At 58.8% G+C, this 25,123-nt stretch overlaps 1 protein-coding gene across 1 annotated transcript; it reads right to left on the reverse strand.

Annotated features, from left to right (window-relative positions):
* Positions 1-8,570: 8,570 nt before the first annotated feature.
* Positions 8,571-24,462, reverse strand: LOC137453886 (FERM domain-containing protein 7-like). Its single transcript, XM_068163562.1, has 13 exons — positions 24,406-24,462; positions 17,771-17,875; positions 17,431-17,473; positions 15,699-15,777; positions 14,874-14,971; positions 14,610-14,724; positions 13,806-13,953; positions 11,145-11,240; positions 10,725-10,888; positions 10,253-10,321; positions 10,100-10,175; positions 9,315-9,888; positions 8,571-9,254 (listed from the first exon to the last, which is right to left on the reverse strand). The coding sequence occupies exons 1-13, from the start codon at positions 24,460-24,462 to the stop codon at positions 8,812-8,814; spliced, it is 2,067 nt and encodes a 688-aa protein (XP_068019663.1). The 3' UTR covers positions 8,571-8,811.
* Between the last annotated feature and the right edge of the window lie 661 nt (positions 24,463-25,123).

Raw genomic sequence — 25,123 nt, forward strand, 5'->3', positions numbered from 1 at the left:
GTATGTATATTATGCTGAAGTTGTTCAACTGGGATTGCTCTGGTTTGGTTTTGGTTTGGTTGCTGGTTTTTTCCTCCTTTGTCTTTTCACTGCTTAGCTGTGGAACTGTTGGTGTAAATTTATTTTTGATAAAGGCTGGGGGTGTTTATTTTGTGGTTCAAACCTGCACATGGGTTGGGTTGGGTTGGGTTTGCACAAACAAAAGAGAGCCATCTGAAAGGATCAGACAAAATCTCTCTGCCAAATAAGGGAGCAGGAGGGGCGTGGAAGGCAGGCTGCAGGGGGAGTCAAACGTTGCCATTACATTGGGGGGGGGGTCACAGATAAAGGACACTTGGGGAGAGGTGGTGGTGGTTGGATATGCCAAGGACAATTATTTTCAATGGTGCCTACACTGTAAAGAAAAGAATTCAATAAATAAACTGCTTTTAACTCCTTGTTTTAATTTAAAACGAAAAGCAAAGGTTTCTGTCTGGAGCTGCTCCTCCTCTGCTGTAGGACTGAGACTCCTTTGGGATTCACAGCTGAGGACAGAGGTGGAAAGGAAAAAAGAAGCCTGGAAATAGTTTTTGAAAACAAAGAAACAAAAAAAATGTTATGGCTGAAAGAAATATTTTTATAAATGTCAAAGCAGCAGAATTGTAAATAGTTGATCTGAAGCTTCCCCAGGGACCTGCATCACAGAAACCAACCCTAGTGCTCTCTCTAGCTTCTGTAGCTGTTAGTCTGTAAATCTGTTTATAGATGAAGCTTATTTCAGTGTTGGGGGAGGGGAGGGGAGGGTTCAGATGGGTTAAAAAGAATAAACTATTTAAGTTCTGTAAACTTTGACCACCTTGTTCTGTCCTGCATTGCCTCTGCCTGCAGAGAGCTTGGAGCTGGGGGCTGCCCGAGGGGCTGCAGCAGAGCCTCGGAGCTGGGGGCTGCCCGCTGGGCTGCAGCAGGGCCCTGGACCTGGGGGCTGCCCGCTGGGCTGCAGCAGAGCCTTGGAGATGGGAGCTGCCTGCTGGGCTGCAGCAGAGCCTCGGAGCTGGGGGCTGCCCGCTGGGCTGCAGCACAGCCTCGGAGCTGGGAGCTGCCTGCTGGGCTGCAGCAGAGCCTCGGAGCTGGGGGCTGCCCGCTGGGCTGCAGCAGGGCCCCGGAGCTGGGGGCTGCCCCCTGGGCTGCAGCAGAGCCCCGGAGTTGGGAGCTGCCCGCTGGGCTGCAGCAGGGCCCCGGAGCTGGGAGCTGCCAGCTGGGCTGCAGCAGAGCCCCGGAGCTGGGAGCTGCCCGCTGGGCTGCAGCAGAGCCCCGGAGCTGGGAGCTGCCCGCTGGGCTGCAGCAGAGCCTCGGAGCTGGGAGCTGCCCGCTGGGCTGCAGCAGGGCCCCGGAGATGGGAGCTGCCCGCTGGGCTGCAGCAGAGCCCCGGAGCTGGGGGCTGCCCGCTGGGCTGCAGCAGGGCCCCGGAGCTGGGAGCTGCCCACTGGGCTACAGCAGAGCCCCGGAGCTGGGAGCTGCCCACTGGGCTGCAGCAGAGCCCCGGAGCTGGGAGCTGCCCACTGGGCTGCAGCAGGGCCTCGGAGCTGGGGGCTGCCCGCTGGGCTGCAGCAGAGCCTCGGAGATGGGAGCTGCCCACTGGGCCGCAGCAGAGCCTCGGAGCTGGGAGCTGCCCACTGGGCCGCAGCAGAGCCTCGGAGCTGGGAGCTGCCCGCGGGGCTGCAGCAGGGCCCCGGAGCTGGGGGCTGTGCCCGCTGGGCTGCAGCAGGGCCCCGGAGCTGGGGGCTGTGCCCGCTGGGCTGCAGCAGAGCCTCGGAGCTGGGAGCTGCCCGCTGGGCTGCAGCAGGGCCCCGGAGCTGGGAGCTGCCCCCTGGGCTGCAGCAGAGCCTCGGAGCTGGGAGCTGCCCGCTGGGCTGCAGCAGGGCCCCGGAGCTGGGAGCTGCCCGCTGGGCTGCAGCAGAGCCTCGGAGCTGGGAGCTGCCCGCTGGGCTGCAGCAGAGCCTCGGAGCTGGGGGCTGTGCCCGCTGGGCTGCAGCAGAGCCTCGGAGCTGGGGGCTGTGCCCGCTGGGCTGCAGCAGGGCCCCGGAGCTGGGGGCTGTGCCCGCTGGGCTGCAGCAGAGCCCGGGAGGTGGCGGCTGCCAGCTGGGCTGCAGCAGGGCCCCGGAGCTGGGGGCTGCCCGCTGGGCTGCAGCAGAGCCTCGGAGCTGGGAGCTGTGCCCGCTGGGCTGCAGCAGAGCCTCGGAGCTGGGGGCTGCCCGCTGGGCTGCAGCAGGGCCCCGGAGCTGGGGGCTGCCCGCTGGGCTGCAGCAGGGCCTCGGTGCTGGTGGCTGCCTGCTGGATTGCAGCAGAGCCTCAGAAGTGTGAAGGTGCCACTTACAAAGCTGGTGTTTAGTACAAGGAAGAAGAGCACTGCCATGCTCAGAGATGCCTGGCTGCTCTGAAGAGGTTTGGGTATCCCCCCTGATCCTCCCCATGGTGTTCTTTCCTGGAGAGCACCTACCAGCTGCTACAGCACCCTATGGATGGAGCATCCCCAGGGGGCAGTTTGATGCTGAAGAGGAGTCCGCAGGACCTGTGAGGGTGCTGAGCCCTGGAGCAGGCTGCCCAGAGAGGTTGTGGAGTCTCCTGCTCTGGAGCCTTTCCAAAGCCACCTGGATGTGTTCCTGGGTGACCCTGCTCTGGCAGAAGTATTGGACTGGGTGATCTCCAGAGGTCCCTTCCCACCCCTGACATTCTGTGATTGTGCACTTGGACAGTGTACATGGCCAGTGGCAATGTGGTTGAGGTGTCAGAACACTGTGAGGTGAAGGTACAAACAGGCATGGTCACAGGTGTGAGCAGCAGCACAGGGAGGGGATTCTGTCCCCCTGCTCTGCTCAGAGCCCACCTGCAGCACTGCCTCCAGCTCTGGGCCCCCAGCACAAGGACCTGGAGCTGCTGGAGAGGCTCCAGAGGAGGCCACCAAGATGAGCAGAGGCTGCAGAACCTCCCCTGTGGGGCCAGGCTGGGAGAGCTGGGGCTGTGCAGCCTGGAGAAGAGAAGGCTGCAGGGAGACCTCAGAGCAGCCTGCCAGGACCTGAAGGGCTCCAGGAGAGCTGGGGAGGGACTTGTGACAAGGGCTGGGAGTGCCAGGCTGAGGAACAATGGCTTTGAGCTGGGAGAGGAGAGATTGAGCCTGGAGATGAGGAAGGAATTGTTGAGAGTGAGGCTGGGGAGACTGTGGCACAGGCTGCCCAGGGAGGCTGTGGCTGCCTCCTGCCTGGAGGTGTTGAAGGCCAGGCTGGATGAGGCCTTGAGCAGCCTGTGCTGGTGGGAGGGGTCCCTGCCCATGGCTGGGGCTTGCAGTAGCTGATCTTTGAGTTCCCTTCCAACCCACTTTATGAACCTATGGCAGCTACACCTCAGCTCTCCCTTCAGCAGTCTTCACCCAAATCTCATGGTCAGAGCTCCATGCAAATGCTCAGTCACAAACATTTTTGCTTCCAGATCCTTTCCCTTAAGCTGCTCTTTCCCCATGGGAGGGTGAGGGCAGAAGTGCTTGGGTGTACCTCCTGATCTGTCTGAAGAGTGGCTCTGCCCTGCTGGTGCTGGGGTTTCAACCTCTGCCACTCTAGAACCCACTCTGGGTAGGCAGAGTTGTGAATCATGTGAGAAAGGGCCAGCTCTCCTGTTTGTGCTGTGACAGTGACACACTGCTGAGCTCTGGGACCTCCTCCTTTCCTGGGAAGGGCCTGGGATGTGTTCCTGCCTCATGGGGCAGCGTGGGGAAAAACTCCTGCAGGTGTGCATAGCACTGCCTGGTTCCCCTGCAGCAGAGTCCCTGCCTGGCTCTCCTGCTCTGGACATGGCAGCTCTGCACCTGGAGCTGCTGTCACCTGCTGCAGAAGCCCCCTCTGGCTGTGCTCCTGCCTGCCAGAGGACAGCTGTGCTTTTCCCCACCCTCAGTTAGTAATGGATGAGCTGTGTGACTCACTCAGCAGGGTTCTGTTGCTGGCAGACAGCTGATGGAAAGACAAATCCAAAATGTTCCTCCAGGAACTTTGCCTTGGTGCCTTTGCTGGGCTCCCACTGATGCTGGAGAGGAATTGATACTGAAGTGTTAGCAAAGAGCCTGAGCTACAGGACACAAATGGATTTGTTCCAAGGGGCATCCTGGGGTGGATTAGAAGGGCTGAGGTCAGTAGGTCAGAGAGGTTCTCCTCCCCCTCTGCTCTGCCCTGCTGAGGCCACAGCTGGAACATTGTGTCCAGCTCTGGGCCTCTCAATGCAAGAAGGAGCTCAGGGAACTGCTTGAGAGAGTCCAGCCCAGAGGCACAGAGCTGCTGCAGGCAGTGCAACATCTCCCTGTGAGGCCAGGCTGAGGCAGCTGGGGTCCTGCAGCTGGGAGCAGAGGAGCCTGAGGGTGACCTCATGGCTGGGAATAAAGATGTGCAGGGCTGGAGCCAGGCTCTGCTCAGGGATGGCCAAGCACAGCACAAGGGGCACTGGGGGCAAGCTGGAGCAGAGGAGGTGCCAGGGCAACAGGAGGGAAACCTTTGTCCCTGTGAGGCTGCTGAGCCCTGGAGCAGGCTGCCCAGAGAGGTTGTGGAGTCTCCTGCTCTGGAGCCTTTCCAGCCCCCTCTGGATGTGTTCTGTGTGCCCTGCCCTGGGTGACCCTGCTCTGGCAGGGGGTTGGGCTGGATATCTTTTAAGGTCCCTTCCAACCCCTAACCTTCCATACAGATGCAGCCTTCAGTCACAGCATCAGAGTGCAGAAAGCCCAGAGCCAGCATCCAAGGTCACTAACCACATGCTCTAGGGCATCTTGCAGGTGTACACCTGGGAGAGGATGGAACTGATTCCTCCTTCCCATCACTTGTAGCAGTAGTTACCAACCCTCACAAAGCCAGGGAGGAGATTTGCTTTCCTACTGCTAGTTCAAAAGTAGGAAACTCCTGCACCTGGATTCCAGATCAGTTTTGTCTGGCAGTGGGAGGTGAACCCTACTTACTTCAGCCCAGGAGCTCTGAGTTGCTCAATGCTCTGACCCCATTGTTGCTGTGCCTCCTCCCGCTGTGCTAATGCTTGCTCATGCCAGGGCTGTGCAAGTGTCCCAGTTCTGCTGTCCCCCCTTTCCCTGCCAGCAGCCAAACCACTCTGTGGCCTCTCCCCATCCTTCTTCTCTCCCCTAGTGTCACTGCAGTCCATGTTGTGAGCTCTTTGGGATGAACAGAGCTGAGCAGGGCCTGTGGGGCAGGACTCACTCAAGGCTTATTTCAGTTGCTCCTTGCACATGAGCCACAGCTCTCTGGGCTGGTTCCTCTCTTTCAGTCAGTCCCAAGGAAGCTACGCAGTGGCTGGAGCGTGGAGATGGTGATTGCTGTCCCTCACCCATCAGCTGCTCTGTTCCTCTGCTGTTGCTGACCAGGGGGTCGGAGGCTGTGCATGTGCTGTGCCCCGGTGCTCTCTGCTCAATGGAATCAGCCAAAAATAGTTTCCCAAGTCCTTGAGTCCTTGTTTCTCCTTCCCAGGGCTGATTCCCAGCACACCCTGAACAGCAGAGCTGGCAGCTCCTGGAGCCCAGGGCAGAGTGGCTGCATGTTGATCCCAGTCCCTCTCTGGGGGACTGCATGTCCTGGGATGTGCTCAAGGTAGACCTGATCAGGGCCAGCCTTTACCTGTGTCTGCACATGCTCTCAGGAGCTGTGTTTCTGCAGGTTTTCCTGAGCTTAGGGTCCCTTTAGGGGCAAATACAACAGTAACTGGGCTAAGAGTGGCTCAAGAGCCCTTGAGCAGAAGGCCTTGGGGGTGTCAGGTGGTGACAAAGTCCCTAGGAGCCAGCAGTGGTCCCTGGCAGCCCAGAGCCAGCTGAGTGCTGAGCTGCAGCCAGAGCAGGGAGAGCAGCAGCACAGGGAGGGGATTCTGCCCCTCTGCTCTGCTCTGCTCAGAGCCCACCTGCAGCACTGCCTCCAGCTCTGGGCCCCCAGCACAAGAAGGACCTGGAGCTGCTGGAGAGGTTCCAGAGGAGGCCACCAAGGTGAGCAGATTTGTGGCAAGGGCTGGGAGTGCCAGGCTGAGGAACAATGGCTTTGAGCTGGGAGAGGAGAGATTGAGCCTGGAGATGAGGAACAAATTGTTGAGGGTGAGGCTGGGGAGACTCTGGCACAGGCTGCCCAGGGAGGCTGTGGCTGCCTCCTGCCTGGAGGTGTTGAAGGCCAGGCTGGATGAGGCCTTGAGCAGCCTGTGCTGGTGGGAGGGGTCCCTGCCCATGGCAGGGGTGTGGAGTAGCTGATCCCTGAAGTCTCTTCCAGCCTAAACCATTCTGTGTGTCCCCTCTGAGACACTGCTGATTTTCTGCTTCCCCCCCACGGCAGTGCCTGTGGGCTGCGCCCCCGTGTTCAGGGGCAGCCCTTTCTCTATCCGCAGTGCAGGGCTTTGGGAAAGGGAAGAACCAACTCCAGCTAGAAAGGTTCTCCCTTTTTTCCAGCAGGACATGTGCCAGAGCAGCCTGAGGGGGCCCTGCAGTTCACAGCTTCTCCAGCACAGGGTCATCAGCAGTGAAAACAAACCGTAGAGCATCTCCTCATGCTGATCTGATCTATTCCTTTGTGCAACCCCTGGAGAAGGTGGCTGCTCACAGCAGCGTTCAGGGATCTCCCCCCCCTCTGCTCTGCCCTGCTGAGACCTCCCCTGGAATATTGCATCCAACTCTGGGCTGCCCAGCTCAGGAGGGACAGGGATCTGCTGGAGAGAGTCCAAGGGAGGCTCCAAGGATGCTGAAGGGACTGCAGCACTGCCTGGGGAGGAGAGGCTGAGAGCCCTGGGGCTGTTCAGTCTGGAGAGGAGAAGGCTGAGAGGGATCTGATCAATATCTATCAGTAGCTGAGGGCTGGGGGTCAGGAAGGAAGGGACAGGGACAGGCTCTGCTCAGTTGCACCCTGGGCCCCCTGGATGGAAACTGCAGCACAGGAGGTTCCACCTCAACAGGAGGAGGAACTTCTGCACTGTGAGGGTCCCAGAGCCCTGGAGCAGGCTGCCCAGAGAGGTTGTGGAGTCTCCTGCTCTGGAGCCTTCCCAGCCCTGTCTGGATGTGTTCCTGTGTGACCTGTGCTGGATTCTCTGCTCCTGCTCTGGCAGGGGGTTGGACTGGAAGATCTCCAGAGGTCCCTTCCACCCCCTAACATCCTGGGATCTGTGGTCTCTGTGAGTCCCCCCAGCTGCTGAGACAGTGCAGGCACAGAGGAAGCCAGCAAGCTGTTGTAGGAGAGGCAAAGCAGCCCGACAAGCCCACGGAGCAAGGAGAGGTCCCTGGCAGCTGGGAGGCACAGGGGAAGGTGGCCTGGGGGTGCCTGCAGGGCTAGGGATGCAGATGGCACAGGGCAGAAAGAGGAACCTGAACCTCAGGTGTTAACAACTGAATGTTATTGTGCAGTTTCTGAAGCAGAGGGCAGTGATGCACAGAGGCAGCAGCAGCCATCACCCAGCTCTGGTTCTCTTCTCTCCTGTTTTCAGCCTTTCTCCCAGTTTCCTGGTTGCTGGGATCCATCCCAGCAGCCTGCAGTGGTTTCTCAGCTGTGGGTTTACTGGGTTCTCCCTCTCTTTGCAGTCAGGTATCTGCACAGGTATTTCTGAGGTTGTTCCTGAGGAGCAGCAACAAAGCCCTCCCCTGAGAGCTTACAGAGGTGTCACCATCCTCCAGTTTTCTGAGTGGATTTCGTGTGGGATCAGGGCAATAAGTTCCTGCAGCAAAAGTAGTCCCAGGAAGTATCTTTATACATTTTCCCCCTGAGGGAGCAATGTGTAAGTCAGGAATCCCCTCCAGCTGTCCCAGGGATGGTGACCAACCCCATCTCCTGCTCCTTCTCTCTAGCTCCAGGCAGGCCTGGTAAAAATCACTTTGTGCTGGTGCAGCAGAGAACGTTTGGCAGCACCATGGTTAGGGCAGCCTTCCCGAGGCCAAGGGTGAGCACCAGCTGCCTGTCATTTCCCTGCCCCCTCAGGAGATCTTTTTTTCCCCCAGGCTGCCTAACTGAGGCCTGATGTGGCAGAGCACATACCTGCTGTCCTGAATGTAAGCAGGGCACTGGGGTACCAGGGCTGTGGAGGTGCTGCCAGAGCATGGCAGCTAATGGGTGCAAGAAAGAGGATCTGTACAGGATCCAGTGACCTGCTTGCCAGAGCCTGTTCTGGGATGCTGCTAAATGATTCACAAGCACTGCAGAGATGTTTTCTGGGGAAGAAGGCAGGGAGCAGACAGAGCAGTTCCCTTTCCCCAGGGCTCCAAGCGTCACAAGGGGCACTTCACACAAGCAACCTCATCCTCGAGGGCCAGGCAGTCCCTGCAGTGTTGGAAGGAGGAGAGGCAGGGGATGGGCTCTGTCATGGGGCATGAGCCATGTCTGCGAGGGGGGCAGCTGCAGGAGCAGCCTCCTCTCACCGTTCTGCTCCTCACCAGATGGGCCTCAAAGCCCCCACCCAGCAGTGTGCTTCCCTGCAGCTGGAAGAGCAGCTGCTCCCTTTTCGTCGTGCTCCATCCCTGCAGCGGAGACTCCAGCAGCCCAGCACCAATCCTGGCCAGCAGCCACCGGCTCAGGCAGGACACAGGATCTGTGCAGGGCTGTAGAAGAGCCCTGGCCCCTCTGCCTCGAGCAGGACCCCCCTCAGTGACGCACCAGCTTCGCGGCAGGGTGCAGGGGATGGGTACTCTGCCCGCTGCCCGTTGCTCTACAGCTCGGAGCACTCGCACAGCACAAGCCCCGCCGCTGCCTCACAAGCAGCCCTCCATGTCAGTGTCACCTTCCGTGGCCCCAGGCCGGTGCTGGCCATCTCTTGCTTCCTCTGGCCACGGTCAGGCACCTAGGTGAAATACCTGCCGGTGCCCCTGGAAGTCCTCTCCTGAGCAGCAGCGCCAGTGGCAAAGGACACCTCCTCCTCTTCCTCGTCCAGCTGGAGGCTGCCGGAGGACAGGCGCACACGGGTCATGGGCGAGCGCAGCCGGTGGCCGTAGGGCGAGCAGTAGTCGGCGGCCAGGAGGTCGGAGTCCGAGTCGCTGGACTCGGTGCTGCTGCCCACGTAGCGCTCGGCGCAGCGCCGCGGCCCCGGCCCCGGCCGAAAGAGGCCAAGCCTGCGGCTGCTCAGCGCCGGGCAAGGGCCCAGGGGCCTGAACTCGGAGCCGTAGGGGAAACGGATGGCTTTCATGTCCGACTGGCTCCACGACCGCTTGGGAGGTTGCTCCTGGAGGCCGTAATCGAAGGAGCGAGCCAGCGGTCTGCTCTCCCCAGCCGGGGCAACGTTTGTGCCTGCCGCCGTACCAGCCACCGTGCCCACCGCCGTGCCAGCCGCCGTGCCAGCCGCCGTGCCAGCCGCCGTGCCAGCCACCTCTCGGTGCAGCTCCCTGGCCCAAGCGCCGCTGGGGCTCCGCCTGAGGGGCTGCGCGGCCACGGGGCTGTACCCACCGGCTGCGTCCTCCTCGCCGGGCACCGGCGCACGGCACGGGGGCTGCGGGGGCTTGTCCAGGTAGAAGAGGATCTGCGGGGCCGTGGCGGCTGCAGGCTGGGGGCATGGCACATCCGTGTACACCAGCGGCCGGGCGCTCACCTCCCGCATGTTGCCCACCGAGGTGCTTTTGCTGTTGCCGGAGAACTGGTGGTGGGGGCGGAAGGAGGTGAGGGGGTTCCTGGCACTGAAGGGGTCAGCCAGCTCCCATGCCCGCTCCAGCTCCAGCTCAGCATAGAGCACGGGGAAGGCAGAGGAGCTTTTGGAGTGGGGCAGGAAGGCGAGGGCCGGTTCGGGCTTGGAGCGCTCCAGCTCAGCAGCGAAGGTCACCTCCAGGGCAGAGTTGCGGCGCCGGCTGTCCAGCGTGGGCTCGGAGGCGTGCACCCCGTTGGCGTGGTAGGACCCCCGGCTGCCGTAGGCCAGGCGCAGCTCCTCCACCTGGGCAGGGGCAGAGGGCGGGGGGTGGGTGGGTGCCCAGACCCTCAACCAGGCAGAGGGGCCAAGCAGAGTGAGCCTGCAAAGCTGAGAGTCTGCTCTGACCGCCAGTCTGCTCCACCATCAAGGGCTGCAACACCAAGACCCGTTCCCCCCGCCAAACCCCCCCCAACCCCCAGACCGAACCCCTTTGAGTGGTGCTGAGGGGAAATACCTGCTTGGAGACGTCGGTCAGGAGGTCCGGGGAGGAGCGGCACTGCCTCTCGTCGTAGCGGGATGCGTAGTGCTTCCTGCGAGGACAAGGGCCCAGGTGGGTGCATGGCCAGCCCCCACCCGGGCACCTTTCCCCTCCATGCCCCCCAGGTACCTCTCAAAGGGCAGACTCTTCATCTTTGCCTTCCTCCCATGCTCCAGCAGCTGCCTCTGTGTCCTCCCACTGCAGCAAAGGGGGAGAGGTATGAGCAGAATCACAGACTCACAGCCAAGATCACCAAGTCCAACCCACCAGCCAGCCTTAACTAATCAACCAGACCATGGCACCGAATGCCTCAGCCAGGCTTTGCTTAAACACCTCCAGGGATGTTCACCCCACTGCCTCCTGGGCAGCCCATCCCAAAGGGCAATCTCTCTTGCTGTGAAGAACTTCTAAGATCAAGCCTAAACATCCCCTTGCCCCAGCCCCACATCCCAGGGGAGGCGAGGGGACACGGCAGGAGCAGGGAGGTGGTCTCTCCAGGAAAAGCAGCCGTTGGGCATCGCCCCCTCACACCCAGACAGAAAAAGAGAAAGAAGCCTCGGAGCCATCCCCAAGCCCTTCCTCCCCTCCTGTGTTGAGTTACCTGTACCGGAAACTGGAGCCCTTGCTGCACAGGAGGGCTTTGGGCTTTGACTTGGGCTCTTCAGACAGCCTGAAGAAGGCGTGGTACTCCACACAGGTCTTCCAGAAAGCCTTGCAGGCATCCCGGCTCGCCATGGTGAACTCCAGCGTGTCCTTGCACAGCGCCTGCGTGGCCAGAGACAAGAGAGCCAGCGCTGGGAGCATGGGGCAGGCTCTGCCCTCCGCCTCCTCAGCCCCGAGGGACCACACTGGGCTGCAGTGGCTCTGGCCTCCGGGCAAATGAAGCGGGGGCACACACCACGCCCAAGGAGAGTCACCTGCGAGCTGCAGAAGTGGCTTTTATTCCAGGTCAGAGGCCCTGGGGGCTGCCCCTCTGCCCAGCTGCACTGAGCCTGGCTGCTGCCTGCAGCCTGGTACTCACAGAGATGTTTGGGTGGAGCTTGATGAGAAAGTGCTTCCTCTTGAAACTCAGCTTGCGGATCTTGGACCAGTTGAATGTGTTGATCTTTGTATTGCCCTGCAAAGGATGGGCACAGCACTTAGAGCAGGATGGGGCAAGCCAGGCTTGCAGGGCAACGACACAAGTTGTTGATGTGGTTCTTGCTGCTGCTGAGGACAGGAGGTGCTGGTTGGGATCCAAAAGTATGAACTGAGGTTCAGAGTTTAACTCATAGATTGGGTTGGAAGGGACCTTCAAGCTCATCCAGTTCCACCCCCTGCCATGGGCAGGGACCCCTCCCACCAGCACAGGCTGCTCAAGGCCTCATCCAGCCTGGCCTTCAACACCTCCAGGCAGGAGGCAGCCACAGCCTCCCTGGGCAGCCTGTGCCAGAGTCTCCCCAGCCTCACTCTCAACAATTTCTTCCTCATCTCCAGGCTCAATCTCCCCTCTCCCAGCTCAAAGCCATTGTTCCTCAGCCTGGCACTCCCAGCCCTTGTCACAAGTCCCTCCCCAGTTCTCCTGGAGCCCTTCAGGTCCTGGCAGGCTGCTCTGAGCTCTCCCTGCAGCCTTCTCTTCCCCAGGCTGCACAGCCCCAACTCTCCCAGCCTGGCCCCACAGGGGAGGTTCTGCAGCCTCTGCTCATCTTGGTGGCCTCCTCTGGAGCCTCTCCAGCAGCTCCAGGTCCTTCTTGTGCTGGGGGCCCAGAGCTGGAGGCAGTGCTGCAGGTGGGCTCTGAGCAGAGCAGAGCAGAGGGGCAGAATCCCCTCCCTGTGCTGCTGCTCTCCCTGCTCTGGCTGCAGCTCAGCACTCAGCTGGCTCTGGGCTGCCAGGGACCAGTGCTGGCTCCTGGGGACTTTGTCACCACCTGACACCCCCAAGGCCTTCTGCCCAAGGCTGCTTTCAAGTACTGAAGCTATCCATAAACTCTGGGAGCCCCAGATGAAGCCTACAGAGGTCAAGGCAGGAAGTCTCATCTGTGCTGACACAAATCAATGCAAAATGAGCTCCCTGTTGAGAGCAAGACCCTCCTCTCCTTTGCTGGCAAGTGCAGCAGAGTTCAGCTCCCCTTGTGACAGCCTGAGCAGGCAGCAAGGGGACCCTACCACTCATGAGCATTGTCCATCCATTTAGCCACAGCCACACAGCACTGATGTCCCAGCAGGACCAGGTACAGTTGTGGCCCCGAGACCCATTCAGCTTTCTGAGCAAGACCATATTTGAGTGGGATCACAGATGCTCTAATGCTGCCTGAGGGGTGTTTAAGCCTCTGAACAAACAGCTGGGGCTGGCAGTGCTCATTAGGAGCAGCAGCACCACGGTTAGGATTCCTTTTTTGTCTCCTTGTCTGCTCTGGTACGACGTTCCCAGGTGGAAGCGAGGTGGTGTGGGAGGCAAGCGCTGCTTCATGCCGGCTCTGACAAGTCTCTGTTTACTCTGCAGCCCCGCGGTGATTGCAGCCTTGGGTAATTACCCAGGCAGGAGGTGGCTATTTGCACTGGGAGATTATAGAGGGGACACATGTGAGCCAGCCCTGTCCCCCGCGGTGCTTACGCAGCCACCGTCGCTGTGACAAGAGCCGGCAGAGCCGCGGCAGCTCCGGCAGCAGGCAGCCGGCGCGGCTGGAAGCCCCGGGGCGAGCCTCCCGCCAGCGCCTGGGCGCATCACCGCCACCCCCGGGGGCTGCCAGGGCACGCTCCCTCCTGGAGGGTGTGGGAGGGTTTGGTGTCCCTCCTGTGGTAGTCTCAGGCTATGCCTTTCAAATATTTTCACAGATCCTGAACAGAAAGCAGCAGAATGTAAATGAGTCACTGCTGGGTGTGCGAAGGACAGCGACGATCCGTCCGAACAAAGCCATCGGGAGACACAAAGGACTTCAACTAGTTGCACAAAACAGTGTCTCTCTCTTCTTGCCTTCTTCCTTCTGAGACATACCAACTGGCTTCTGCCTGACCGCGGCTGCATTGTTTGGGCTGAGTTCTAATGTCTCTCTGCCCCTTTCTCTTGTGCCTTTGTGTACAGGGCGGTAAGAGGGAGGCTGGGAGGGAGAAGCTAGGAGCAGCTCCCCTGGTCTTTGCCCAGGGGGGTCCTTGTGCTGCTCATCGATTGTAAATACCTGTAAATATTGTAACCACTGCATGTGTACTCATTGCATTTCATTGTAGGTCATGGAATTGTCAGGGATGGAAGGGGCCCCAAGGCTCAGCCAGTCCCAACCCCCTGCCATGGGCAGGGACACCTCACACCACAGCAGGTTGCTCACAGCCACCTCCAGCCTGGCTGCAAACACCTCCAGGCAGGAGGCTTCCACCACCTCCCTGGGCAACCTGTGCCAGGCTCTCACCACCCTCATGGGGAATAACTTCTTCCTCACAGCCAATCTCAATCTCCCCACTTCTAGTTCTGCTCCATCCCCCCCAGTCCTATCCCTCCCTGACACCATCAAAAGTCTCAATCTCCCCACCCCTAGTTTCTTCACTTGTAACTACAGCTTTCATTTGCTTCCAGCTAAGCTGGTCTGGCAAATTTAATGTTGGGGAGGTGGGAGAGGAATTTTTCAACCCACCACCCCCTCCCCACCAACTGAAGGTGCTGCCCCCACCCTGCCTGGGCGCTGGCCGGCGCCCTGAGCCCTGTGCTCACCCTCAGGACCAGTACCCCCATGTGTGTGACAGCCAGGTTGATCTGGGTGCCCTCTCCATCGCTGGCAGGGTGGGGGCGGATCCCATACATCTCCAGCTTCCTGGCCACGTCCAGCAGCTGCACGTCCGACTCGGCAGGCGTCTTCCCCCTGCAGGCACAGGCGTGTTGGGACTCAGCAGAGAAGCAGAGAATCATTAGGGCTGGAAACGTCATCCAGTCGTTGATGGCCGGCCAGCAGCCCAGCCCCACCATGGCCACCAAGCCATGGCCCCAGGTGCCATGGCCACAGGGTTCTGGAACACCTCCAGGCATGGGGACTCCACCACCTCCCTGGGCAGCCTCTGCCAGGCCCTGACCACTCTGGCACCAAAGACATTTTTCCTCCTCTCCAACCTAACCCTCCCCTGGCACAGTTTCAGGCCATTGCCTCTCCTTCTATCACCTGAGAGTAGGGAGCAGAGCCCAGCCCCCAGCTCACTGCAGCCTCCTCTCAGGGAGCCATGGGGAGCAATGAGGTCTCCCTCAGCCTCCTCTTCTCCACACTGAACACCCCCAGCTCCCTCAGCTGCTCCTCCCCAGCCCTGTTCTCCAGACCCTTCCCCAGCTTGGTTGCCTTTCTCTGGACCTGCTCCAGCAACAAGAGTGAGAAGGGATCTGCTGAAACGGGCTGCAAAAATGTCATGCTGGGATTGCCCACACTGGCATCGCCCCCCCTGCCAGCCCTGCCTGCTAATGGGGTCAGCTCCTTCGGCAGGCAGCCAGCAGGTGCCGTGGGTGGCAGCTGTGGCAGGGAGCAGCCCTTACCCGTGCCTGCGGTGGTAGTGCAGGATTTTGTTGTCCAGATACTCCTGGTTGGGCAGGTACCTGTGCGTCTCCAGGTGCTGCTGGTCTGTCTCCTCGTGGAAGTCACCCAGCTCGGCTGCGGGGGAAGACGTGAGGAGGGCATGGGTGAGGCTGTGAGGGGTGTCTGCCTCGGGGGGGACCCCTGGCAATGCAGCCAGAGCCCCGCTGCCCCCAGCGGTCCCGCAGGAGGAGGCAGCAGCCTTGCAGGCGCTGCCCTGCCCTTACACTGCAGCAGGAGGGAGACGAGCAGCGCCGCGCTCTTGTCGCTGCAGGGCAGCCGCCCCAGTGCTAGGTCCTTCTTGATCTGGAGGGTGAAGAGGTACCTGCGGAGGGGGACAGGAGCATGCCCTGGCGGGGGGGATGAGGGCTCAGCAGGGAGCCAGGGGCTGGGCTGAGCGGTGAGGGCTCCGTGCAGGCTGTCCCCGCACCTCTCCCTGCCCTCGGCACAGGTTCCAGCCCAAAGGACGCAGGTCCGCGGGGACGGAGGAGGAGGGCACAGCCCCTGCAGAAGGCTGCGGCTGCACACCCCCACCACCAGGATGTCCCTGCCACTGAAACCCCCACTGGGAGGTTTGAGAGTTAACATTCCTCTGTGCTCTGGAGGGTGTTTGCACCTCTTGGGGCTAAGGTTGTGCAGAAGCACTGTCTTAGTGTTAGTCTCCATCCCCGGACACAAACTTTGCTGTGAAGTGTAGGAGCTAACAAAGTAATTCTTAAGAATGAAAACTAAAGTCCTTTCAGAAGGCAGCTTGAGGCAGGAGCTAGACTGAGCAAAGCCAGGCTTGGTGCTCAGCCCCTGAAGTGTTTGTCAGGGACCAAAGTGCAGCCCCCAAGGCAGCTAATCCTTCAAGTGGATTTGTTTAGCAACAGAGGATCAGGAAGAGACACTCTCTGGACTGGTTCTGTAAAGCACAGAGCTCTTTCAGTGCCTGGGATAATCCCAGCTCACAGGCAGGTGCAGGTGGGTGAAGATGAGGAATTCAATCCATCCTTCACAGCTGCCAAAATACAGGGCTGGGTGGTAAGAAGGCAACAGAACAAGGACTGTACCTGGTCAGCTCTTCTCTCAGGTGCCCGGGGTCCACTGGGAAAAATTTCACCATAAATTTGAAAAGAACCTCCTTAGGATCTTAAAACACAACACCTGCATGAGTTTGCTTTGCCATGGCTGTCAGAACATTCACAACTCTTCACACATTGCTGTCCCCTCATGGAGTGAGTCACCCTTAAAAATCAGGCCTGGAAGCCCTGAACCTCAGGGAGCCCGGCCTGCCCCCACAAACCAGCCTGTCCAGCCCCCCACCAGTGTTCCCAGTGACACCAAAACCACACTGAGAGCACATGTCCCAGAGAGCTGCAAAGGGCCAGGAGCAGGGCCTGCACGGAGCGCTGCTGGGGCATGGCCCCAGCGCATGGCTGTAGCTTCATTTTGCCCTCCAAGCACTTGGGATGCAGCAGCCCCGCAGGAGGCTGGCTGGGGAAAGCTTTATGGTAGGAGGAGTGAGGGCAAGCAGCAAAGGCCAAGCCAAGGAGTGTGGAGGGAGGCAGTTTCAGAGGCTCTGGCACGTTGTGGGATCATAGAATCTCTTTGGTTGGGAAAGCCCTTTAAGGTCACCCAGTCCAAGCAGGCCCTCAGCACCACATCTTCAGGTGCTCCTGGAGGCTCAGGTCAGAAGGAAGGTGGGGAAGAAAATCAGTGCCTGAAATAATCCCGCTTCTGCTGCACACAGAAAGGCTTTTCCTGGACAGGGAAACTCCTGCAGACACTGCCCTGCAGCCCCCTGCCCTGCAGCCCCTGGCAAATACTGGGGTCTCATGTCCTCGACCACCTCCTCATCACCCTAGCTTTGGGGAAATTATTGTTTGGTTCACTGCAGGGGGGAAGCAGGCGTCAGCTGAAAGAGGCACCATGTTCATGTTGGGTGTGGGCATGGCAGGAGGTGCTGAGCCTGAATTCAGGTCAGGCAGCATCTCCATGCAGTGGCATGGGGAGGCTGGGGGGGCTAGGGCTGGAGGAGTGGCAGAGCCTGCAAGGTACAGGGCTAGCCCCAGCCTTCAGCTAACCCTTCATGGCTAACCCCCCTTCATGGCTAACTCCACTTTAGGGCTAACTCCACTTCATGGCTAACCTCCCTCCACAGCTAACCCCACTGCATGGCTAACCTCCCTTCATGGCTAACCTCCCTTTGTGGCTAACCTCCCTTTGTGGCTAACCTCCCTTCATGGCTAACCTCCCTTTGTGGCTAACCTCCCTTTGTGGCTAACCTCCCTTCGTGGCTAACCTCCCTCCACAGCTAATTCCACTTCATGGCTAACTCTCCTCACAGCTAACCCCACTGCAGAGATAACCTCCCTTCATGGATGTCCCCACTCCACAGCTAACCCAGCTTTATGGCTCACCCCAGTTTAGGGATAACCCCTTCTTATCTAACCCCCACTTCAGGCAGGCATCTGAGCTGCAGAGGGGACAGGAGGGCAGGCAGGAGCGATGCCTGCCACTCTGCCAGCACAGCAATGCTCACACACATGCAGGCAGCTCCTCTGCCAGGCTGCCAGGTTGTCACCAGCTCAGCCTAAGCTGGGGCAGGGAGCAGGCTGCCAAGGCAGCAGCTTTTCTGCTGTGTCTTTGCCACCAGTCCTGCCCTGCTATCAAATGAGCTCAGCTGCACGCTGGAAAGCAGAGCCCTGTCCCCAGGCAGAGCCCTGACCCCAAGCAGAAGTGAGCCTGCCCTGGCCTGCCACTGGCAGTGCTTTAGAAGAATCTTACTCTCAAAATACTTACTTTTGACTTGCTTTGTTATGGGTTTGAGTGGTTCCAACCAGACCTGAAATAAGGCAATTGAGAGCTGGGTAAATGAAGGGCAGAACAGGCAGGGGAGTGGGAAAGCAGCCGCAGCAGTGCGGTGCTGGCAGGCAGCACACAAACGTGGGGCAGCTCAGCTGCTGCAGCAAGGGTCCTGCACAAATGCCAGCCAGCTCCTGGCTCCCTTTATAGCTAACTCCCCTTCTCAAGGGGTTTTGGCATCGGGACCAAGCTCTCTGCTGCCATTTTCCAGCTGGTATTTCAGGGAGGTGCCAGGACGCCCCAGGCAGCGCGGGCGGCAGCAGGGTGCAGCACTCACCTGGTTCCCAGCCTGGCTGCGAAACTCCAGCCCAAAGTATTCCTTCTCCACAAGGTTGAGGTGGCTGCAGGTGAGGCTGAACAGCCCTTTCCCGCAGGATTTTTGCTGCCAAAGACAACAGAGAGGCAGCAGGTTAGGAGCTGCTGGCAGCAGCGGTGACAGCAGTTTCAGAGAGGTTTTCACTCCCTGCCTGCACTCCAAGGATTTTCCTGGCTTCTGATTTCCCAAACCTTACTCAATAAATGCTGCTGGGTTTGGCATCTGGGACAGGCCAGCTGCACACTGTGTGCTCTTGGAAGGCAAAGGAAGGGAAGGGAAGGGATGGGAGGGGAAGGGAAGGCAAGGCAAGGCAAGGCAAGGCAAGGCAAGGCAAGGCAAGGCAAGGCAAGGCAAGGCAAGGCAAGGCAAGGCTTATCTTGCTTTTGGTTCAGCTTTTGCAGCCAGGACTGTCCAGGCAGCTCTATCCCAGGATAACCATCTGCCTGTGACAAATGTGTTTGATGAGGAGCAATGGAGAGCACCCCCCAGACTGGCACAGCAGGCCTGTGTGCCCTGACAGGGGTAGGCACACGCAGCTTTTGCAGTTCATGGTCATCAACAGCAGCAGAGCACTGTGGAGATCCTGGCCCTTGGGCCTTGGGCCAGCCCTGTGCTTTCTAAGCAAGGTTAATGAAGTGGCACTACATGTTGATAAGGGAGCCCAGGCTTCCCAGTAAACAGAAACACTCAGAGGGTGTTTTGCCTGACTTGTTGCTGTGCTGTGTGACACTGCTGGGGAACAACCCAAGAGGCACCCAGCTGCTCCAGGAAGCACCAAGAATGAGCCTGATGAAGGAGAGCAGTGAAGGGGGAAAGGACCTGGGGATCCTGGTGGATGGGAGGTTGACCATGAGCCAGCAATGAGCTCTGGCAGCCAAGAAGGCCAAGGGCAGCCTGGGGTGGATCAGAAGGGCTGGGGTCAGTAGGTCAGAGAGGTTCTCCTCCCCCTCTGCTCTGCCCTGCTGAGGCCACAGCTGGAATCTTGTGTCCAGTTCTGGGCCCCTCAGGTCAGGAAGGAGCTCAGGGAACTGCTGGAGAGAGTCCAGCACAGAGCCACAAAGATGATGAAGGCAGTGCAACATCTTCCTCAGGAGGAGAGCCTGAGGGAGCTGAGGGCTCTGGAGCTTGGAGAGGAGGAGCCTGAGAGGTGAGCTCCTTGCTGTTGCTAAAGCTGTGCAGGGGGAGTGCCCAGAGGCTGGAGCCAGGCTCTGCTGGGTGCTGCCCAATGCCAGCACAAGGGGCAGTGGGGGAAGCTGAGGCAGAGGAAGTGCCATGGACACAGGAGGAAACATTTTGTCCCTGTGAGGGTGCCAGAGCCCTGGAGCAGGCTGCCCAGGGGGGCTGTGGAGTCTCCTTCTGTGGAGATCTTCCAAGCCCACCTGGCTGTGTTCTGTGTGAGTTGCCCTGGGTGACCCTGCCCTGGCAGGGGCTTGGGCTGGGTGATCTCTGGAGGTCCCTCCCAGCTCTGAACATTCTGTGACTCTGTGACCTACTCCAGCATCAGCCCTGGTACCCCTTTTATCAACTCATGCAAAGCAGCCCAGGAATGATGAGAGGTTAGTGCCAGAGAGAGCTGGAGCAGAGGAGCCAGCTCAGAGAGCTGCCAAATTGCAGCCTGTGGAGTGCTGGAGGTGGGGGCAGGCTGCAGCTCCCTGTGCCAGGGATGGGAGGGAGCCTGCCTGCCGCTGCTTCTGCACACTAATAACCACCTTGCACAGCTCCTCCTGGGGTGGAATTGCTGGCTCTGTGCTGAAAGGCTGCTGAGAAGTGATAGAGTAATAGCAGCCTTGGCTCTGCAGCACTCCTGCTTCTCCTGGAAATCACCAGCTCCCAAGGGTGATTAAAGCTATTACAGATGGGGACTTCCAAGCCAGAACTGCCTAGCATGAAAGGCTTTGGCCTTTGTCAGGCAGCCAGGAGAGACAAGCATTGCTTACTGGCTTGTTACCCACCACATGTCTGCTGGGAACAACCTGCTCTGCTCCCAGCCCAGCACTGCCCAGGGCAGGCACTGAGGGAAGAGGGCAAGCCCCATTCCCAGTAAAACCTGCTGGCTGGGAAGAAACAGCCCTGGGGTGCAGAGGATGGGCTGAAAGCAGAGGCTTTCTTCTTGCAGAGTGGTGCTTGTGGGTGTCCCATCCTGGGGCTGTGTCACCATGTGTGACACAAGGTAGAACTGCCACCAGAGGTATTCCCTCAGCTGCTGCTGCTGGGTTATATGTCCCCAGGAGCCCTTGCAGATCTCATGCTGAACTGTAAGCCTTCATGACTGTTATCTCCAGCTATCTTCCTCCTTCCCTTCCCACACTCCAAACCCATCTTTAAAGGCTGAGAATTCACCAATGTCTGAAGATGGTTCCTGGCTCAGGGCCTCGACCTGCAGTGCTGCAAGCACCAGGGGACAGCAGCAGGCAAGAGAAGCGTGGTTGTGCTGGAGGGGCAGAGAGTGAGGCAGGAGCATGGCCTGTGGGACTGGGCAGCCCTCATCTGGCCCTAAATGTGCCTTTGGTGATGTGGCAGCACCAGGTTAGCAACCCCAGGCAGAAAGCTTCGTGGTGAGAGTGGTAGGAAGAAGAGACTGTGCTGGCTCCTCCTCCCCACGCTGGACATGGCTTGGCTGCAAGGAGGGCAGGAAAGCAAGAGGCAGAGAGCAACGTGAGTGCCGCAGGGGACGAGCACACCCATCCCTGGAGGACACAGGCAGCACTCCAGGTCCAATGGCGCAGCACAGCCACCTTCCTGCAGTGCTCCCTGCAGCACTCAGGACTGTGGCTCACAGGGGAGCAACTGCCTGTGGGATTTGCTGTGGTCTTTCCCCACCAGCTCAGGAGATGTCACAGAGTCACAGAATGCAGGGGCTGGCAGGGACCTCCAGAGATCACCCAGCCCAAGCCCCTGCCAGGGCAGGGTCACCCAGGGCAGCTCACACAGAACACAGCCAGGTGGGCTTGGAAGATCTCCACAGAAGGAGACTCCACAGCCCCCCTGGGCAGCCTGCTCCAGGGCTCTGGCACCTTCACAGGGACAAAATGTTTCCTCCTGTGTCCATGGCACTTCCTCTGCCTCAGCTTCCCCCACTGCCCCTTGTGCTGGCATTGGGCAGCACCCAGCAGAGCCTGGCTCCAGCCTCTGGGCACTCCCCCTGCACAGCTTTAGCAACAGCAAGGAGCTCACCTCTCAGGCTCCTCCTCTCCAAGCTCCAGAGCCCTCAGCTCCCTCAGGCTCTCCTCCTGAGGAAGATGTTGCACTGCCTTCATCATCTTTGTGGCTCTGTGCTGGACTCTCTCCAGCAGTTCCCTGAGCTCCTTCCTGACCTGAGGGGCCCAGAACTGGACACAAGATTCCAGCTGTGGCCTCAGCAGGGCAGAGCAGAGGGGGAGGAGAACCTCTCTGACCTACTGACCCCAGCCCTTCTGATCCACCCCAGGCTGCCCTTGGCCTTCTTGTCCACCAGAGCTCATTGCTGGCTCATGGTCAACCTCCCATCCACCAGGACCCCCAGGTCCTTTCCCCCTTCACTGCTCTCCAGCAGCTCAGTCCCCAGCCTATTTAATTTCATTCCATTGCTCCCTGCCCAGCTCTCAGCCTCTCCAGGTCAGGGTGAATGGCAGCACAACCCCTGAGGGACTCCACTAGACTCTGTCCCATTGACCACAACTCTCTGACTTCTTCCCTTCAACCAGTTCTCAATCCATGCCCCTCAGTCGGTGTCTTCTGCACAGCCACAGCTGCCATATGGTGCCACAGAATCATGGAGTCGTGTTGGCTGGTAAAGCCCTTGCAGATCATCCAGCCCAACCATCACCTGACTCTGCCTAGGCTGGAGCTAACCCATGGCCCTCAGCACCACATCTCTGCAGCCTTGAAACACCTCCAGGGACGAGGACAGGACCAGCTCCCCAGAGCCACCAACCTTCATGCCCCCTGTGCCCTCGGGCAGCAGCTTGCGTGCCGGCAGCTGTGCACGTCTCCTCTCCATGGATCCCCACATCCCTGCTCTCCATAGGGGACCCCAGACCACAGGAGGTTTTGCCCTGCAGCAATTCATTTTTCTGGCCTTGTTTGCTTTGCCTTTTCTTTCTTTCTTTTCTGTTTCCTTCCCACTGACTCTGGCCCTGCAGCAAATTGCAGTAGCAGAGACTTTGTCCAGGCTTTGTCTGCCCGGGCTGCAGAGTGGTTCACCCTTGTGCTGCTGGGGGATGGCTCCTGAGGCTGCTCAGGCTCAGGGCTGCTTTACATGAAGCCTTTCAGAGAGCAGAGCAGAGCAGTGACTTTGCTGGTGAGAGGTATGCAGGGTAGGCAGGGTGGGGGCAAGGAATCTCCTCACAGTGCAAGAAACCCATTAAAGGCTGACCTGTGACTGTGCTCAGGCACAGCATCCTGGTGCCCTCCTGATGCAAGGCACAGGGCTCACTGGGGTGGCTGGCAGCTTCTCAACAAAGTTGTTTCACTGAACATCAGGGGTTGGACCTCCAGAGATCATCCAGTCCAAGCCCCTGCCAGGGCAGGGTCACCCAGGGCAGGGCACACAGGAACACAGCCAGGTGGGGCTGGAAGATCTCCACAGAAGGAGACTCCACAGCCCCCCTGGGCAGCCTGCTCCAGGGCTCTGGCACCCTCACAGGGACAAAATGTTTCCTCCTGTGTCCATGGAATTTCCTATCCCTCAACCTCCCCCACTGCCCCTTGTGCTGGCATTGGGCAGCACCCAGCAGAGCCTGGTAGGTTTGGAAATCTTCAGAGAAGGAGACCCCACCACCCCTCTGGGCAGCCTGCTCCAGGGTCAGTACTCTCACAGTGACAAAGGTCCCCTCCATGCCCTGGCTTAACCCTGGGGGTGTCCAGCTGGGAGGGCTGAGCAGGGGACATTCAAAGATGTGCCAAGCTCCCCTCACCCTGGGGGCTCAGACTTGGCTTGTCAGTGCCGTCCTGGGTACCAGCCAAAGGAAATCCTGGGAGCTCAGTGGCTGTGGGGAGGGTGCCAGGTCCCAGCTGTTGGCGAGGATGAGGATGGAGGCAAAAACCTTCCCAGGTCCACAGCCAACACTAGGAGAGGGACTCAGGCTGGACATGAGACCTTGCCACAGTGTGTGCCAAGTGCAGGCAGAGGGTGAATCAGGCCTGCTGCCTTCTCCCTCTCTTGCCCTTTCCCCTCCCATTATACTTAAGCTCTGCCCATTCAAAAGAGCTTTCCAGAGCCAGGAGAGGTTCAGGAGGACAGACTTGAAATATCCACTCAAAACTTAGCCCAGAGCAGTCCTTTTATGCTGGAGAAGTCACTAATTCAGTGACTCATTTATCCTACCCTTGCTGCAGCAAATGCACTAAATGCCTGAAAGGGGTTTCCAATACTGCTCAGAAAGGAGATGCCCAGGAGTTCCTCTAATGGAAGCTCTTTGTCAGAGCCATAGTGCTGGAAGTGTTTAGGGCAAATAAGAAAGCAGGGATGGGAAGGGAAGAGGAGAGAGCAGCAACACTGTACCAGCAGCAGCTCTCAAATTGTCTCTCCCTGTAGCCTGAGCTAATCAGAAAGACAGACAAAGGCATTTTGGAATGACATGTCTCATTCTTGAGCTGACTCTCGAAGTCCTGGGTACATTAATTAAAGCAAACCACACAAGTTCCCTCCTGTGCCAAGGGATGGAATTGCTTTGCAGCTCTCCTCTCTGAAACTGCTGCTGAGCCGAAGGGAGGCTGAGCAGAACGCCTGAGACTGAGCAGCTCTCAGGCTGTGCTGGGAGACCAGGGCTGAGCAACCTGACAGAGCCTGCAAAAAACCAAACCATAGGAAACTCTCTGGTCCCAGAGCAGGTGCAGACAAGTGCTAGAATGGATCCATTGCATTACTCAAATCAGTTGGCTGCTGTGATGGTCAGACTGTACTCTGCAGGAAACACTCGGTCACAGCTCTACAGAGGTGCTCCCAACACACAGTTGCAGTTCCAGCAGCCCACATGCATCTCTACATCCCACACCACAGGTAGAGCTCTTTGCATTTAAAACCTCTGTTTCAGCAGCCAGCATTCAGCAGTTATCAAGTGTGAGTTATTGATGAGAGGATGCAGAAAACAAGAGCCAGGGAGGGGCTTTTCTCCTCAGCTCTTCGCAGGAGCTGCTGTTCTTCCTCAGCTGAATGCCCAGCTGGAGATGCATGCAGCTGTTTGGTGATCTGGTTAAAGATCCAGTTCTAAGCCTGTCCCCAGATTTTGTCTTGCCTGTTCAATGCTTATACTGACAGCCAGAGAAAGGAGAACAGAACTCAACACTTGTCAAGAGCATCCCACCCTGTTAGCAGGCTTCCAAAAGATGCCCCCAGACAAGCATCTCCAGAAATGATGCCAGCAAGAGGGGAGAGCAGCAGTGTGTTGGTGCTGGAAGACACTTAGCTACCAGTGCTCTAACCTCTTGTTAGGGACTCGAGGTTTAGTTTTGCTGTGGCTCTGTGGGGTTTGTTTGTTTGCTTAAAGCCTAAACCCGGCAGGTAGCGGAGGCCAGGCAGCCCTCCCGAGCAGCAGAGCCTGCAAACCATTATCCACAGCATCCACCACTTCAGCAATTATCCCCTCAAACCCAGCAAGAACATGAAACCCACTTACATCCACCACAAAGATCTTCTGGGAGTCATCCAGAAACTGGACTTTGAGGTGCAGCATCCTGGAGCTCGTGGCTGAGCATGCAGCAGGCACAGGGGTCCGAGGGCTGCCGGGCAGGGAGCCCTGGCTGCTCTTGCACACACGATGATGATTCTCCTCTCAGCTGGATGGAGATGTGCAGCAGAGGCTGCAGCAAGGGAACTGAACCACTCAAAGCAAGCTACACCCCCAGCAAGATGATACTTCCCCTGGTTTAAAGATCACCACAGCGTTAAGGGAGGCTTTCCCCCCGTGCGTTCTGGGTCTGGTAGCAGGGGGAAAGGCTGTGCAGCAGCTCTGCACGAGTGGAGTAATGGAGTCAGGCTGCATGCTGAGGTTTTACAGCTGGGGGTGAGCAGTGCCAGCCCATGCTGCCTACCAGAGGGCAGGGAAGAAGAGATGAGCAGCTCTCCTGCCAAAGTCTCCTGCCAAAGCAGTGAGCATTGCTGCTGCTTTGCTCTGGTTAAAGGGCACCAAAAGACCTGGAAGGTGTCCTCACTCCACGGGGTGGGCAGGTGGTCCAAGCTGCTGAGCAGGGCCAGGCAGACAGCTTGGTGCTCTGCAGCACAGGAAGCTCCACCTCAACAGGAGAATAAACTTCACTGTGAGGGTGCTGGAGCCCTGGGGCAGGCTGCCCAGAGAGGTTGTGGAGTCTCCTCTGGAAGGATTCCAAAGCCACCTG

Source organism: Melanerpes formicivorus, unplaced genomic scaffold (genome assembly GCF_026170545.1).
Source record: "Melanerpes formicivorus ecotype bairdi unplaced genomic scaffold, bMelFor1.0.p_v2 SCAF_73, whole genome shotgun sequence".
In the NCBI taxonomy this organism is placed as follows: Eukaryota; Metazoa; Chordata; class Aves; order Piciformes; family Picidae; genus Melanerpes; species Melanerpes formicivorus.

What these genes read in the sequence shown, in the direction of transcription:
- LOC137453886 (XM_068163562.1), bottom strand. Translation starts at nt 24,462, where the DNA reads ATGCTGCACCTCAAAGTCCAGTTTCTGGATGACTCCCAGAAGATCTTT. An exon ending in CGTCTCCCTCCTGCTGCAGT is followed by an intron (nt 14,725 to 14,873) that starts GTAAGGGCAGGG and finishes CTTCCCCCGCAG; the next exon opens with CCGAGCTGGGTGACTTCCAC. An exon ending in GGCTCCAGTTTCCGGTACAG is followed by an intron (nt 10,322 to 10,724) that starts GTAACTCAACAC and finishes CCTTTGCTGCAG; the next exon opens with TGGGAGGACACAGAGGCAGC.